The 17,767-nt window shown below is 34.7% G+C and overlaps 1 protein-coding gene across 1 annotated transcript; it reads right to left on the reverse strand.

Moving 5' to 3' along the window:
• Window positions 1-7,288: 7,288 nt before the first annotated feature.
• LOC146168077 (ras-related protein ORAB-1) lies at window positions 7,289-17,073 on the reverse strand. Its single transcript, XM_083390811.1, has 7 exons — window positions 16,928-17,073; window positions 15,397-15,469; window positions 14,313-14,408; window positions 13,924-14,019; window positions 13,598-13,729; window positions 8,817-8,949; window positions 7,289-8,081 (listed from the first exon to the last, which is right to left on the reverse strand). Exons 1-7 carry the CDS (start codon window positions 16,945-16,947, stop codon window positions 8,017-8,019), a joined length of 615 nt encoding a protein of 204 aa, XP_083246937.1. The 5' UTR covers window positions 16,948-17,073; the 3' UTR covers window positions 7,289-8,016.
• Window positions 17,074-17,767: the final 694 nt, after the last annotated feature.

A 17,767-nucleotide genomic window follows, 5' to 3' on the forward strand; every position in this document is an offset into this window, starting at 1 on the left:
TGAAATGAAAAGCTCAAAATTGTACGAAACCAATTTATTACGAGTAATACATTTTAATTTGTGGAAAAAGTAAACATAATCGTTTTCAGTCAATTAAATCAAATTTGATTTTATGTTTACTCACCCGAGTTGGTCAAGCCTATTTGAAGTGTACAAAAAATAAGCAAACTTGTTGAGAAACTCATAGTTAACATATTTCTTGCTGCAAATCAATATTTTTAAAGTCGTGTGAAGCCAGCAAAACAACGCAATGGTGAAATGCTGAGAAGCGCTCAATCTGACCTGTTTCCTGCTTGTTTCCGCCCGAACGTGGGTAATACCGGTACGTACAAAGTTTGTGCGTTTTCAAATAACAAATTTAGACACAATCGTATAAAAGAAAAATAACAACATCAGAAAAGCGAATCAATACAAAAGCCGAACTGATTCCGTAATAATATGCAAACATTGTAATTTATAAAATTAAATATGAAACGTTAACAAAACATTTAACCGACCGTTTAAGGGACAATTTGCTCTGTCCTGGATAGGTACGGGAATTTGTTAACCCGCAAAACACTTAATAGAGCGAAACACTACTTTAACACCATCACTACTTTAACACCATCAGAATACAACAAAAAATCACGAAGTAATACATCTGTTTAATACCGGTGCACCTTGCCGCCGTTTTCTATGTTTTGAGTTCAAAAAGATTTCCCTGCAATGAGCATTGCAGAACGAGCAATCTAAATATATTACTTTTTTCCGTAAGAAGGCTCGTTGTTGTGAAGTATTATATATAATGTGTCATTGCAGATTAACATAACATAGCGTGCGATAATTGGAGGGCGACCCGGTCTTAACACTAATGGGATGACTACTTAGATCAGTGGTTCCCATACTTTTTTTGAAAAAATTCCTGCTGGACCTCTGCGACTATTTTGATATTTCGCAGCCCTATAAAAGTTCAAGGTACGTGTCAGTTGAATCATGTTTCTTGTAGTACACTAGTGCAGTTACAATTGTTTCTAAATCTTAATCTAACTAATGCGAACGATTCGCTGATAGCAGATAGTACTGTACAGCCTAATAGATGTTTTATGATGTCACGAGAGACATCATAAAACTCGTTTTATTATCGAATAATAAAGAATAACTAAAGACTTGATGACAGACAATTTTTAAAACATAGACTGATGTTTAAACACATTCGCTAAAGCATTAGCCCTAACGTTTAAAAACTTAGACTAATTCAATTCTCATTGAGGACCCTTTGAAAATGCTGCACGGACCCAGTTTGGGAACCGCAGCTTTAGAGTTTACATCTTTACAATCTCTGTACAAATTTTTCGAGTGAGTGTGGCAAGCAAAACAATTTGCCTCACTCTCGGTTGGGTTACTGGAAATCATGAACCCAGCGCAACCCTCTCTGAGGCCAACCTAAAACTTAAAAAACAATATACGGTGTGTCGTTTTTAATTACGAAAAGATCGTCATGGTAATTTTGAAGGGATGTATAGTATTTTAAATTTTGTGTTTTGCTTTAAGATCGCAGAGCGGAAATTTCTTTCTGCAGCAAATACAAGCGTTTTAATTTGCTATAAACGTTTAATCATTCATTAATTTTGATATTTGAATCTCGATATAGACCAGAGACTCGCAATTATTATACGCCATTGTCCAAACCAGGGTGGTCCAAGCTAGGTTGACAGCATCGCGGGCCACAATATTTTTTGCATATCCTTTGCGGGCCACACAAAGATAATGATCTGGTAGTTATGTAATGGTTGCACTTTCTTAAGGTGATATAACGTGGGCGTTAATTAATTAATTCGGAAAAATCATCTCAGGGGTTGCCGAACCCTGAACTAAAGTGTCTCATCAACGTGGAAATCGGCTGGGATGACTTTTTAAACTTAGGTAATAGCAGAAACATTGAGTCGACGTTATGAAAAAGTTTAAAAAAATTACCCACAAGAAGAGCAAGGTAGGATTGCTATTGGCCCAATGCAAATATCAACTAAGAACAAGTCAAACTTATCGGAAAACTCAATTCCGATCTACATATAAAAGAGTTAATCGGTCGATTTTACGTAACATACCATGGACAACAATTAACATGCAAAGTTGGGGTGAGGCTAGGCACAAGCAAGCGAATTGCCCCAAATAGAAAAATATTTTTTTAGAATTACAAAATATAGTGGAAGAGTGAAAAATGAAAAAATATAGGTCAAACCCAAATTAGTCCATCTACGTCGCTAGAGGGGCAAATCATCCACTCATATAGGCTAAGAACTGGCAAAACAAGCAGAAACCACATGATTTCTACCAGGCCTTGCTAAAATTGATAAAAAGAGTAAAGCAATTGCTTATATTGCGAATCTTACAAGTAGGTATTTGAAAACAACGATTAAACTCAGTAACAAGAAATTAACGCTAACAAACATTTCCGGGCAAACACTGCATCAAGAGGGTTTGACAGATTTTCGAGTTCGAATAAAAATCGCAGAGAGACCCAGCATACAAACAAAAAATCGCGAGCTATACTGTAAGTGTACAGGCCCACATGAATGCGCTTGAAAACTATATGACGCCTTCCGCCATCTGCAAGGTGCGAAACGAAAGTAGGCTTACTCGAGAATTTAAACAAAACCAATGGTAGCGATTCGCGTTCGCGGGAAGGTTTGTATATATATATATATATATAATTGCCTTGTGGACAGACCATGGCTATAAAAGATGAATGAGGCAATTCACAAGTAACTGAAAAGTGATGTTACAGGTTCGTCAAAGGGCTATAAATAATGTGAAATTATATTTTGAAATGGCAATAGAGTTTTACTCATGCCTAAACGTTGCACTACGTTTTCCTACACTGCACGTTAAATATAAATTGCATAACATGTCATGTGTGTAAAACAGAAAAGCCGTTGATTTTCGCTTTAGGGCAGAGGTTTCCCAACGTGGGCGGTAACGCCCCCTTGTGGGCGTTGGCGAGTTACAAGGGGGCGTTTTGAGTCTTAAAATTTTCGCGCTTCGCGCCAATTATGTTTCTACGTCCAGTTTGTTTACGGTTTGATGCTGTATTTGGACTAGATCAGCGCTTCTTTACCGTTGGGACGTGGAAGGCTGCCAAGTGTGTCGCGGACAAACGGAAAACGTTTTCAAAAATATTAGACATATATTTTTTAATATTTTTTATTTTTTTGCCAATGTAATAAAAACTATAGCAGGAAATTTAAAAGAAATGCCGTTATACCCCTAAAAAATCGCGCTCGCTTCGCTCGCCAGGTGCGCCAGGACTTCAAAACATTAACAAGCACTATTACACTTTTCATTAGTAGTTTGGATGAAAAAAATCCGGGGCCCGCCTGATTCACAGTTGTTCTAACATTTTTCTAAGTTAACATTTTGTGCGGCCCGCAGGGACCTTTATGAGTTTGGTTGGTGTCCGCGACTAGAAAAGGATTTAAAGTCTTGGTGCAGAAAGATATGATTTTTTCCTGGTAATAACATAACCTGGTGAAATAATGTATGTATAAATTCCAATAGTGAATGTATGTTAGACAGCCTTAACTATACGAAAGTGAAGACCATATGATGTTAGACTACGATTAATATAATAATTTACTGTAACGCAAGATTAGGGGGCGATATCAAATATTATTGAGCCCAAGGTGGCACTAGTGTAAAAAAGGTTGGGAAACACTGCTTTAGGGTTTAGGCTAGGGTTGCCATACGTCAGGATTTTAATGTGAAAATCTGCGTCCGGGAGAAATGAAAAAATCTGCTTTTTTGTTCGGGATCTGACCGCTCTGTAAAAAATATAACGCCAATACATTCACAATATAGAAAACGATATTTGTTAATACCAAAATTTACAGTGGTTTTCAACCAGAGTGCCGCGGTACTAGTCTATAGGTGCCGATAGATATTTCAAATTATGTAAGATTCCAATTTTTGCTCTATTAGTAAGCTTCTTTTTTGTGTGCGATAAAGTTTTTTTAACTTTGTTGCGAAGTTAATGTGCTGCTGTTTAAATAGCTCAAAATATTCATAGAGAGTAACTCGCGAGTGCTGTAAATACTGTTGATTGTTACGTCACAACTTACCAAGTTTATGGTTTTTAATCATATTTTTAACGCTTTTGAAAAGTGTTCTTGTGTATTGTGTTCTATTTTAATAAGCTCAGTTAGAAAACTAATTTTACCCAGCATGTTTTGTTTTCATTTTTGTACTGCAAGTTAAATGATGAAAAACCTTAAACAAGCAAGATTATATATTTTTCTTTATCCAATATGGAGTTGCAGGTAAACATCATTTGTCCACCACAAAACCTACTGCGAAAACACACTTGTTTTAAGTTGTTTAAAGCAGGGAGTCGAACCGGAACCGAACCGGAACTTTATGAACCGGTTTTGGGTCAATTTTTCCCGAACCGTAACCGAACCTGAACCGTTTTTTGCAAGGTTTTAAGGAGCCGAACCGAAACTGAACCGAATAATTTGAAAGAACCTGAACCATAACCGAACCCGAACCTGTAAACAAAAGCGGTTCACTCCAGCATGACGTCACAACTTTATGTTACGCCATGTTCAATATTTTATGGGAAAGTTTTTATGCCATGTTCGAAATTTTGTAAAAAAAAATATTAATATTAATAAATAAAACGTGGATTTTTTATTTTTCAGATATTTGAATAATGAGTGGCTGTCTTTTTAAAACGTCACGTAACTTAGATTAAATGACTTATAATTCAAATATTTACACATTTTTAGATTTAACGCAACTTATATTGTATCCGAACCGGAACAGTATGAACCGGTTTTGAAATAACAATGGTCGAACCGGAACTGAACCGGGACTTTTAAATTGCTCGAAACCTAAACCGGAACTGAACCGGATTCCGTAAAAATCCTTGAACCCGAACTGAACTTGAACCGGAAAAGTCAAACGGTTCGACTCCCTGGTTTAAAGTCTATTTATTTGGCTACACACAATTTTTTAACTGGCCTAGTTGCTGTTTATTAGGCGAATTTATATAATAAACATTGTCTATTTTAAGGATTCGAGTTGGGTTTGCAAAATCCTAAATTTACGTAATCCACGAGTGAAATACAAGTAAAATATTGATGCTTCAGAAATGATAGAATTTAAATGGGAAGCAGAATTTTTAGTTGGTAACCCTGGTACATGCATCTCGTTTCCAAACGTAGCGCAGATATATAAGCTATTGCTGCCAGGCATAATATCAAGTTTGTAGAGCTCTTCTGACAAATGTAATTTTTTTTTACTCCGACGGTTCGACGTCCTATACAGGTCGTCTTCAACAGGGTAAATAACACTGAATGCGACTAGTACATCAGGGTAAATAACACTGAATGCGACTAGTACAGTGCACGATAAAAGTAGCGCAGATATAAATCGCACATCAGTTCTGATAAACTTAGTAAAAAATATGTAGCCTAAATAAAACAGCGCGAAATCTATGTGTAGCCCATTTTGTTGAAATCGGATCAGTCAGAATGCGCCGTGGGTCTCATCGCACCATCGAAATGAAATTTGGGCAACTTGAACTATATACATATTAATTTTTCACGCAGCAAGCCATTGTTTTCCATCTTTATTATAAAAAATACGTCACGTTTTAACAAATCATTTTTACGGTACCGTATTTCTTGAGTTTTTTTAGGGTCCATGATCTGGAGTTGGCCAATGCAACCGCGGTAAATTTGTCAGGAATTTCGCGTTTTAAAATATGGCTACCCTAGTTTAGGCCTAGCAAAGCGGGTTCAACTAAATGCTTTCCCACAATAAAACTATCATCTTCTAAAGATATACGGCCTGTGTGGAAGCGGCATCTAATCGTTTGGCGTGGAATAAAAGTTTGCTGAAGCCACATGTTACAGTCGATGGTTTACAAAAATATTGTGACAATTTATCATGTAATCAAAGTGCAATGCTATGTGGTGTTTTTGTAATGGTGAAAACCGGTCACATTTATCGATCCAGAATTACTAACAAAGGTAAAACTTTAGGTTGTAACAGCAGTTGCGTGATATTCAAGCAAATACGTGGGCCAATCCCAGCACCAAACTGCGTCATACGTAACAAAAAAACCTTTAAAAATAAAAATTGCTTAGGACTACGCGACTGGTTTGCGACGACTCTCGCTTGAGATGCGCGACTTTTTGTAGTGGTTAAGAGACTATTTTTTCTGTCTGGGAGCACACGGGTTTCTTTCTATTTTACCCAATAGCACTTCTATGGACAGTGTGAGCGACGTTGCTCCATCTTTTTCTTTAAGACCATATGCCAACGACCGACCGGTGGACAAACTTTGCCATTTATTATAATAAGAGATCGTCACGATTTAGCGTTACTAGCATCAACGTAATTTGTATACCAGGTTTTTAGCCGGTAGTTCCAATGTAATATGTACGTGAATTTAACGTTTTGCTAATTAACTGACGAGATCACGGTAGATGTGTACGATATGATTATTACGGAAAACATAGGTAAATTACCAAACTCCTTTTTCCATAGGATCTTAAATTTACGACGGTGTCTTTTAACTAACGGACATCAAATGGATAATAAAAGATTATGGGCCTGTATGCTATTGGAAGTGCGCAGGCTTTTCGAGAGAGACGTGATTCCGAATTGCACGTTGGTTTTGAAAGTCCTTATCGCTCTATACTAGATCTGGAGAGTAGAACCCAAAACGGAGCCATTGGTTTAAAACGATTAGATCGGCAATATCATTACTTCATTTTGCTGTTTTTTTAATTCAATGCGTAAAGTTCACTGCACTGCATTTTCATCAGTTGTTTATTGTCTAGGTTGGGCACCTAACACAATTTCTGTAACAATTTCAAACAACGATATTAAGTGAAAGACGAAGTGGTTATCAGTTACGCAATAGGCCATATAGACCGATCAATAATTATTATTAAACTTGCCAGAAAATATCCTTATACGTATTTCACATGGATTTCTTTAAACTATTCTTTTTGAAAGAAATATGTCAGCTCGTTATGCACATTGAACAAAACATTAGATGATTTAGACAAGTTAATTGGGAGAAAAAATGATATCAAGTTAGGACTAATTATTATTCTAGCTGGTGACAATTCTTCAAAAAGAAAAAAAACAATCGCAAAACTCGTATTCAGTATGCAAGTCATATTGCCATGGAATGAAATTGTAAGTAAAATATTTCCGTGGACATTAAAATATACAATACCAACTTTGAAATATAGGGAAACACTCTTCTACATATTATCACAAAATATTTTATGAAATAAAAGTCTTCCAAATAAAACTGTATTTAACATAACAAATATTAGTTCCTAAAAGTATTAGGAAAGTATTGCAAAAATGGCCACATATATTTCAACAGGAAAACTAAATGCTAACATTAAGTAATAGGGTTTTAGGCAGCCCTGTTAATCAATTACCATGTTGCAATAACAAATCACTAACTGTATACAGTGCCTTTCTGTATAAGCTTCAACACAATCATGGACAACAGTAAATAGAACATCAATAATCATAGTAGTGTTACTGTAAAATATAATTTAATATTACTATCTAAGAATGGAAAGATAGAAATAATTCAAAAGGTGGTAATAGATATATATATACACTTACAACACTAAAGCATCGAAATAAAGGAAAACCACCAGAAATACATTTAACTATGGCCAAGCATGAGTGTGTGAGAATCTAATAAATATGCGTATACTATTACCACACAATGATATAAAAGTTCCGACAGTAAAAATTGATTTTCTCTATTGTAAGAGATAAAAGGCAATTATCTGTAACAATTGTTATTATTGCCTGTAGTAAGGTATGGGTTACCTAAGGAATTGATTTAGGCATTGTCTGATATTGAAGTGTATGAAATGTTTCAGTTGACCACAATTACACAGCTGTAATTCAACTTAAACACAGATATTTCCTTGCATCAACTGATTGGGTGGAGTCCTATGAAACAGTCTTCGGCAAAAAATGCAGAAAACAAGGATATTAACAGCACCCTCCTTTGTTTCCATCTACCGGTTTACTTGATATATCAACATTGGCTCTTTGCCCTTTAAAATAAAGAACAAATCTTAATAGCAGCAAAGTGCAGCACAGTATATCTTTATTGGAGCAATAACAAGGGAACAGCCGAACAATTTATGTATTATGATTGATCTTTGGTAATTTTTACAATTTTTTTACCTTGTGTTTCAACTAAACTGGTTACTCAACCATTTCCTCAAATAGCCAATCTTGTTTTTAAAAGTCATTTTTATAGCTAACATTTTGATAAGACAAAATTACCAACAAATGATTTTAAACACTTTTGCATTGGTCAATGGCTGAACAAACGTTTTTGCTGGACTACTGTAGTGAAATTCAATTTTAATGCCTAGATGATTAATTATTACATGCTGAAATTGGAATTTAATGACTGCTTTGGTGCCAATTAGTTCAGGTTATTTATCTTTCTGGATAATGTCCTGTGAATAGGTGGTTTAGTAAAAAGGGTGTTAATCTAGTGATTTATATCAATGACCCAATTTAAACAAAACATTTGGAGATTCATATATTTCCCAAAAGAACATAAAGTGCTTGTTAAAAACGACAAATTGGCAATGGAAAAGAAGAATATGTTTTACACATTAATGAACATGATCAGGCATAGGTGTGTGATTAGGAAGAATAATGAAAACTCTTCAGTCAATACTGTAAAATATTAAAAATATTTAGAAAAGCAAATAGGTCCTTTAAAAACAGCATGGCTAGAACACAAAAGTATAAATAAAATTTTTAGTATCAACCTGGAGAAGCAGCAGTTCCTGGACCCATTCGATTCTTTATTTCAGCCGCCATTGTCATAAAGGCTTGTTCAACATTATTTGCTGTCTTGGCGCTTGTTTCAAGGAAGGGGATTTTTAAAGTGTCAGCGTATTCCTGAAAAAAAAAAACCGAGAAATCCTGTTGAACACATCCAAGCAGACCCTTTCACAAGACTGGTTTTCATTATTGAAGTTTATTTTTGTTTACTAAATATAACATTACAACTTATTTCTATTTAAATCAATGTTAACATCACATTAGTTGTCTCAAAGATTGGCAATGATAACAGAAGAACCACAAAAGAGAGCTATTAGATGCATATTAAAATTTGTTCAAAAATATATTGACCATAAAACATATAATAGCAAGTGCTCTTATGATGCCCCTAAATCAGGGGCGTGCAACCTGCGGCCCGCGTAACCAAAATATGTGGCCCGCGGTGTGCTTTGGTTTTTGGCCCGCACCACTAAACATTCAGGTAACTGTTAAAATATTAAAACTTCCTGACTGTTCCTTAGTCTAGGTCGCCTTAGCCTATATAGCATGTAAATTCTTAGTTTATTAGAATTAGAATAGAATGTGACCTGCTAACATATTAGAATAGAATGTTATCTGCTAACAAAATAAAACTATAAAATGTGTTTTGGATGCAGTTGCTGAAAGTTTACAACTTTGTGTGAAGTGAATTACACTGAGCACTGCAATTTTTTTGTTTTTGAAATGCTTTCGAATAGCTACTTATGGCCATGCAAAGAGAGCATATTAAAAATGTCCGTTTGATCTTTTTCGCTCATTTGAAATGTAATTGTTTTATATTCAATTTCAATGTTTATGCGAGTTTTAAAAAAAAAGAAACAAATTTCTCTGTACAGCGCAGCTAAAAAGTAGTTTTTTTACAATATATTGCCCGAATAGGTGGTCGAACTTTGGCATAAAATTTTGCAAGAAGAACAATTGTACAATTATGAGGTACAAAAAGTAATAAAAATACATACATACATAGGCCTACATTAAAAACACGTTTTAATTGGCCATACTGGACCCCTCACTTTTCTCCTTAACAAAAATTGCGACTGTCAATTTTTCGGAAAATTTTTATGCGCCCCTTAAACAAAAATCCGTCATCCTGCATTTTCACACAAGGCAATGAAATTATATTTTAATTGTGGGGTAGGTTTTGCCCATCTAGGGGTCCATTTTGTATGTGCCAAAATCGTCTAAAAATGTTAATGTATTCAGAATGTATGCTTCTCCCAGTTGCTTTATTTAAGCATAGAAGTAACTTTCAGTGAGACCTTTCGGTTTCACCATGTTTATCAAAAACATTTAGTAAAACTTAAAAAATAGCATTTATCCCTTAATTAAGGTGTCCGTTTTGCCCCGCCTTTCCCTAAGTATCATAAACTAATAGTCAGTGTTCCCTTTAAGAAAATTTTCGACTGCGAAAATATTATTTGTAGTGTACCGGTACAAAGTATTTCAACCCTGAGTTGGCAGGGGCCCCGCGGCAGATTTAATGTTTTTTTGTATGGGGGCGAGTCGTGAAAGTTTGAAAAATGGCGTAACAAAGCGTTCGTGCTGTCATGAAACTAATATTCTGAAGAAACTTGTATGCGCAACTTCAATTGAGTTTAAATACGTTCAAGGATATGGCAACAAAGCGGTCTCGCGAAAAATACCAGACTCTTTGGGTTAAGTAGACAAAACGTCCAATTTAGCAAGATTGGATATAAGATGCCTTTAGCACACAATTAAGAATCGCGAACTATTATCTCATTTGCATTTATCAAGATGATTTTGTCAACTTGCAAGGGCCATCGACCCTACAGCTGTATCCGTATAGAAATCACGTGAAAAGTGTGACTGTGTTTAAAAAAGGCCCCAAAAATAGTTTTCGGCTTCATGACGCCGAATTATTGTCAAACACTCAACTGCTGTGTTGAGCACTCTTCTAAAGTCATATTTTTCCTTGGTTTTTCTACTTATGATAAACAAAACATACACCGCATGGGTGATGAAAACCGATTAGACAAATTAATTTACAGAAAACATGTATTACTTTACAATCGTCAGTGCGGATTTGGATTTCTTTACACATATTTGGCCTGGCAGAATAAAAGGTTGCACGCCCCCGCTCTAAATAAGAGTTTTTACTGACTATGCTCTTTTTTGCCCTATTAATGTAAAAGCATAAAAAATCAAAACGTTGTTTTCAGCATCTAGGGGACTGTTTCTAAGAAGTTTATAGGTCAAAATAAAGTGAAAATTTACAACAAAGTCAATATTTACAATAAAGTCAAAATTTTCAATAAAGTCAAAATTTGTCAAATTATGGCTTTTGACAAAGTTTTTGTGTTTCTTGAGAGTAATTTTTGTAAAAATCGTTGTGGAAGCATTGTGAATCAGGAACTGCGACACAATTATACCATATTAACCCATAAAAGCAGGAAATGTCATAATGCCCACTTGAATCCGCAGTAACTTTTATCGCAAATTGTCCATTGTTTATTTATTGTTACGTATTTAAATAATTCTTATAAACTTTCTCTTCAAAAACCGGGTCTTTTCGAAGATCAACAGTTTGGATTTTAAGAATTAAAGTCGCGTGAAGGGGGTTACATTACTTCTTCCCTGTTTAATTTGCTGTTTATTAGATATTACCGTGGGGAGAAAATTGAGGCACAGTTCCCTTTCCACAAGGACAAAATAACACAAGCTACCTAAATATATCACCAAAAACACGACACACTTTTAATAATCCGTAAAACACCTTGACTTTTCGACAAAATATTAAGCCCTACGTTTGGGTCTGAAAACGACAAAATATTATGTTTGGGTAAGTGGTATCAATTCAAGGAAGAATTGTGGCGTCTACAAATAAGCCATTTTGTTAGGTTAAAATAAAGTCAAAAAATGGCCCCAGTAACAACACATCTTTGTTGTACTTTGTAGTTGCATTGCCACCTCCTAACATATCAACTTTAATTTCTGATCACTACAGCAGAATACCCTATCAACTTAGCGATATAAGAAGAAAATTTAAATTTGACGTTATCTTAAAAATGTGATTGGCAGAAAAAAACTAAAGGTATATTTGAAATAAAAAAAAGTGAAATTTTGTTGACCAGTGTTATTTCATAAAAAAAATATTTGTTTGAAACATCTTTATTACACAAAAAAAACATATGGTTGTAACTTTTTTTTTTCAAATATTCAATCACATATATTTTTGAAATGCCTGAATATGTAGACACATTATGCAGTAAAATTGGCAGGAATTAATTTTGTTGAGTTTTTCTAAAAAAAGTTTTTGAAGTGCGAAGCAAGTTGTTTAGTGAGGAAAATCCAGTCCTACAAGCATAGAGGTTGTTCATTATTTTGAAAAGTACTCAATTTCAACCATAGAGTTGTTACGTGTTTGCATTTCTCGTTTTATTTGGCAAGTACTTCTATATTAAGTTTAAAAAACAATCACTATAGACCAGGGGCGGGCAACATACGGCCTGCGACGGGATTTTGAGCGGCCCGCAGACAGATTCCGGTCTTACATGATAATGTGGCCAGTAGCAACAGTCTGCCGCAATCCCCCACTAATACGTCAAATAATAGAGATTGTTAGGTATTCTTTAGTTCATTTTAACCTAGCAGCTCTTAAGTAGGGCAAAAACAAAAGGCAAAAAAAATTTAAAAGTGACGTTATAAATTTACGTCACAATACAAATAGACTTCTGCTGATAAATCTGCTGATTTCTGTCCAAAAATGTGAAAGTTGCATGGAGTCTTAGTATCGTCAGTGCAAAACTGTTTTATTTTTAATTAAACAGTTTTTTTTTGATAAATTGATTTACTTCCTAAATATACAGTAATACTTCAATAAGGGTTCATGAACCCCTAAAAATTATCACGGAACCCAAAGGGCCCACGGACCCCAGTTTAAGAACCCCTGATGTAGAAAAAAGAAAAGCTTGTCTATGCTATATAATCGGTCACGTTTATTTGTGTGACGTTGTTCTAAAAAAACAAATACATAAATCGTACTAAAACAGCACAAATATGGTGAGTTATGGCGACCCCAGACAAATTTCAGGCGATCCCACTTGGGGTCGCAACCCACAGGTTGGAGACCGCTGCTATAGGGTGCCAGGGCACCCCGGTTGAGAACCACTGCTGTAAAACAATACTTTCGGGAAGCGCAGCATATTTTATCGTTCATTTACTTTGAAGGGGCAGAAATAGTAATTTATATTGGGCTGTATTTTTATGTTATACTCATATTAAAGACGGAAAACAAAAAGCAAATATAACTTATAAGTTCGCAAAACAGCCATTTTAAAAAGTCCCATATAGGACGTAGTGCGACTTTCAAGCCGGTCTAATACATCTCAAAAATTCGGCGTTCTGGATTAGAACTTTATAAACGATAGTAGGCTAATCTGGTTTATTTAATAGTGTAACCGAAAAAAATGTAATCATAACCAAACACAATTGCAGTATGCTTGCTGATCGTTGGTCATTTGATTAAACCCTCAACTATACGGATTACAATAATTCAATAGTGTTCGCGGGGCCATAAACAATGATGTCCCACACGCGGCCCGCGGGCCTGGGTTTGGACCACCCTGATTTATCTAATAAACAATATTTTTTTTAACAATAAACATTTAAAGAAAGTTGATATCCTAGTTAATAGGTTTCCACCATATTTGGTTTATTAACAGAAAAACGTTACCACCTATCACCTTTAGAACGCACAAATGCTCACCTTTGCAGTAGTGTAATCAACTACTTTTTTGGTTGTTAGATCACATTTGTTTCCAACTAGTAGTTTGTTGACATTTTCACTAGCATATCGATCGATTTCTTGTAACCACTGTTTTACATTGTTAAAAGATTCCTGAAAATTAAAGTTACTTATTTACCTGAATACAATTTGACAACCAGTGACAAAAATAAGATATTTTTAATTTTGTTACCATCACTAATTACAAAAAAACATGATTATATAAATAATAAAGTTAAAATATTTTTATTTAATACAATTTCGCTTTGTTTTTTTTCTTGCAAATTAAGTAAAGAAAATGTAGTCACCTGGTCCGTAACGTCATAAACAACAATAATTCCATGCGCCCCTCTGTAGTAACTGGATGTAATTGTTCTAAATCTTTCCTGGCCAGCTGTATCCCACTGTAAAAGTAACAAAATTAGAATAAAAATTGGAACCATTCTGACTAAATAAATTGACTTGTTTAAGTTGTTTTTATCACATTTCGTACATTGGGACATTTTATTTGCCAAGAATTTCAGTACCCAAATTTATTATGGAAAACAGATAAGACGGTACTTTGAGGAAACAACAAACACCTTGGCACATGAACCTGTTAGACGAGTTGAAATTTCGGCAAGTTAATTACAAAAGTTTATATTATATTTATTTGGGTAATGAGACTATAAACATATTTTTCTATAATAAAACTTACAATTTGAAGCTTTATGGTCTTTCCGTCAAGTTCAATTGTTCGAATCTTGAAATCAACTCCGATTGTACTTATGTAGCTTTCTGTGTAGGTGTCATCCTAAAAGTAATACAGTACAAAACACTTTCTACTTTGCTTAGATTAGAAGTTCCCACACAACTTTGACAACAGGTGAAAAAAAAACAATAATGCATTTTTATTGTTGATATTCAGATGGTAGCCCTGATGATGTCAATTTCAGCATAACTGCAGTATTTTGTCTTTTTAAAAGTTGTTTCAGATCTTTTTTAACCTTTGTGTTTTTTTTGACACTTATCATCATGATGAATATGATGAATACATAAGGTATCTACCTTGAACATCCTAGCAATTGTATCATTTCAAAGCAGGTCTAGTTGGGATGGTTTAAATCTATTCTATAAGGGTTTAAAGATCCACTGGCGGTCTTAAACAGTGTTTATATGGCAGTGCAAGTCACCAACAAATGTGATCAAGCAGTATAATTTTTTTCCTACAAACTACACTAATGGTGAATTGCTTCTCAGAAACCACATTTTGTAAATTCTTACAGTTTATGAAAAAATTACCCTTATTTTTATATCATGTTTCTTAGCTATCCATAGTTCCATTGTTCCAATATAGTCAAAATTTTCACTACCTTTTTAAAACTAATTTGTAAGAGTCTAGCAGAGATAGAACTCTTCCCTGGATGAGATTAAACTGGATTAACGATATGAATCAGGCTGAGATCCTGGTGCAATTTTGCTATACTAACATTGTTTTGTTTTGGTAACATAGTTTTAGAAACATATTCTTAGCGCCTTTGTTGTCACTTTCCGTCTGTTTTAAGCCAACATTTTTTTAATTAGTCTGGTTGATCCTTGTGACACAATGCTATCAAGGATGTATGTTACCTTCAATTATTTAAAGCTCAGGGCCTTTATTCTTGTCTGAATATCAATAAGACCCAACAAAAAAATCACATCCGATAAACTATTAACTGGAAAGCTTGATAGTTTGATATTTCAAAAAAAATTACACAAAAAAATTTTTGACATTCATAATGGAGTAAAAGGTAGCAACTTACTGCAAATCGCAATAATAAACAGGACTTTCCAACACCAGAGTCTCCGATCAGTAACAATTTGAAAAGATAGTCACTACAAACAAAAAAATATATAAATAAATAGTAATGCATAAGAACAGGTGATATTCTACAGAATAACAATTTAAACTTTAACACTGCCTCTAAATCAAAATCTTCAGAAATAAACATATAAAATATTTCAACTGCTGCAAATATGACAATTGTGGTACCTGTTTGGTTATTTTGCTAGTTGGTAATCATTAACTAAGAACATATAGATGAAGATTTTTTAATGTTGATATTAAACAATTAAGCAAACATTGGATAAAGTGGTTAAAAATGAACAATCTATATGTTTCACTAAAAATGTTGGTACACCTTAGGATTGTAAAGGGGTGGAAATAATGGGAATATTGGGAATTTTCAAATTTGGCATAAATTTATTATGTTTAAAACATTTGGTAAATATTTTATTAACCAGAAAAAAATATTAAAAACCTATCTTGAGCATTTCTAGACGAGCAGGAGGAGATGCTATCCGGCAGCAACTAGTACAGGGGTCGGCAACCTTTTCTAGTCGCGGGCCTAAACCAAACTAGAAATATCTCTGCGGACCGCACAATAAGTTAACTAAGAATTGTGTTATTAAGATGTTAGAACAACTGTAAATCAGGCGGGTATCGTTTTTTTGCACTTAAAGACGTGTTTAATTACATTTAAGGAGGCAGTAAAGTGTTGGCGCAAAGCGCGAAAAAAAGCGTTTGTTTGGTTAAAATTTGAGTCCACACGTCGTCATCCATACTACTAATGAAAAGTGTAATGAAACTACTTTGAAGAAATGCGATAACTTTATTGGTTAGTCTAATTCAATATTTGCTAAGTTTTTAAAAGCTAAGTTTAAACGTTTTTTTTGGTATACCGGTATTTCTTTTAAATTTCTTTCCAGTTTTTATTACGCTGCCGAAAATAATAAAATGTTTAAAAAAAGACAAAAAAAGTTTAAATACGATTTCCGTTTGTCCGTGACGCACTTGTCAGCTTTCCACGCCGCAACGGTAAAAGAAGCTTTAATCTTTTGAAAAGACATTACAAAACGTAAACCAACCGAATGTATGAAGATCATTCGCGCGTAGCGGGAAAATTTTTCGAACTTACGGAGTTAAAATAGCCAAAAAGTCTGTGAAATGGACTTGTGTCTATTTTGTCAAATAGGGCCGTAGGTTGCCGACCCCTGAACTAGTACAACGCCTTTGTAACTCACAAAACAACAAATGTTAAAGATTTAGCTACCGTAAGCTGGGGATATTTTGGCTCAGACTGGTCAGTGTTGTTTTCACAGTATAAGGCCATTATTTTCCTGTTTCAATATTAAACGAAGATTCTTTTAAATGTTTCCGAAAATTTCCCAAAATTCCTGTTAATTCCCCAAATTTCCATGGAAAGTTTCCGCTCTGAAAATTGCCAGGAATTTTGCAACCCTAGTACACCTGATTATACACATAGTTCGCAAGCATTGCCTTAGTTTACTTACTATTCAGGATTCATTGTCATGGCCTATCTTGCTTCGACTTAAGTACCCAAAATTATTCACTACCAAAGCAAAATTTTGTATTAAATTGAAAAGCAAACACAATTTCTAAAACAAAAGAGAATGTAATAGTAAAATTATTTATACTACAAAGTGTAAATCAGGGTAAAAATTGAATCCTAAGAATATAAAAGCAAAGTCATATGTGTTGTTGGGGTTCAGTATAATACAGTACACCATATAGGTTGGTCCGAACCCAGGCCGGCGGACACATGTGGACATCATTGTTTGTGGCCGCGGTGAATTGTTAAATTGTAATGCGTTGCGTTAAGGGTTTACTCAAAGTGACCAACGAACAGTACGTATGTTCAAGTTGTTTGGTTATGATGTTTGGCATTTTTCGGGGTTAAACAAGTTTTCTATGACTCATCATGCTTGGATTTGTTTGGATTTAAGGGGGATGACTTGCCATGTTTGGATTCAAGGGGGGTGGTAAGGTGCAGTGCGTCCAACGGCCCTTTTTAAAATGTCTCATTGCAAACTATTGGCTATATAAGCGTTTTTTTGCCTTATTAATGAACCTAAAAAAAGGCTGACCCTATTTAAATTACTATTTTTGCCCGTTTAAACTGAATGCACGATATGTTATCAACTTCTAGACCAGGGGTGCCAACCTCGATGGTCGCATTGACAGTCTTTACTTATCTCACAACCGCGAGTTCTTTTAAAGATGACATAGAAAGTTAAGCCATAACATAATGTAATAAAAATAATGCATGCAGTTCCAGGGTGGTACAAAGTTTGTTGACCTGGGAACCCGGGCCTACTGTCTGTGGTTTAGGA

This window comes from Ascidiella aspersa, chromosome 1 (assembly GCF_963924565.1).
Source record: "Ascidiella aspersa chromosome 1, kaAscAspe10.2, whole genome shotgun sequence".
Taxonomy (NCBI): Eukaryota; Metazoa; Chordata; class Ascidiacea; order Phlebobranchia; family Ascidiidae; genus Ascidiella; species Ascidiella aspersa.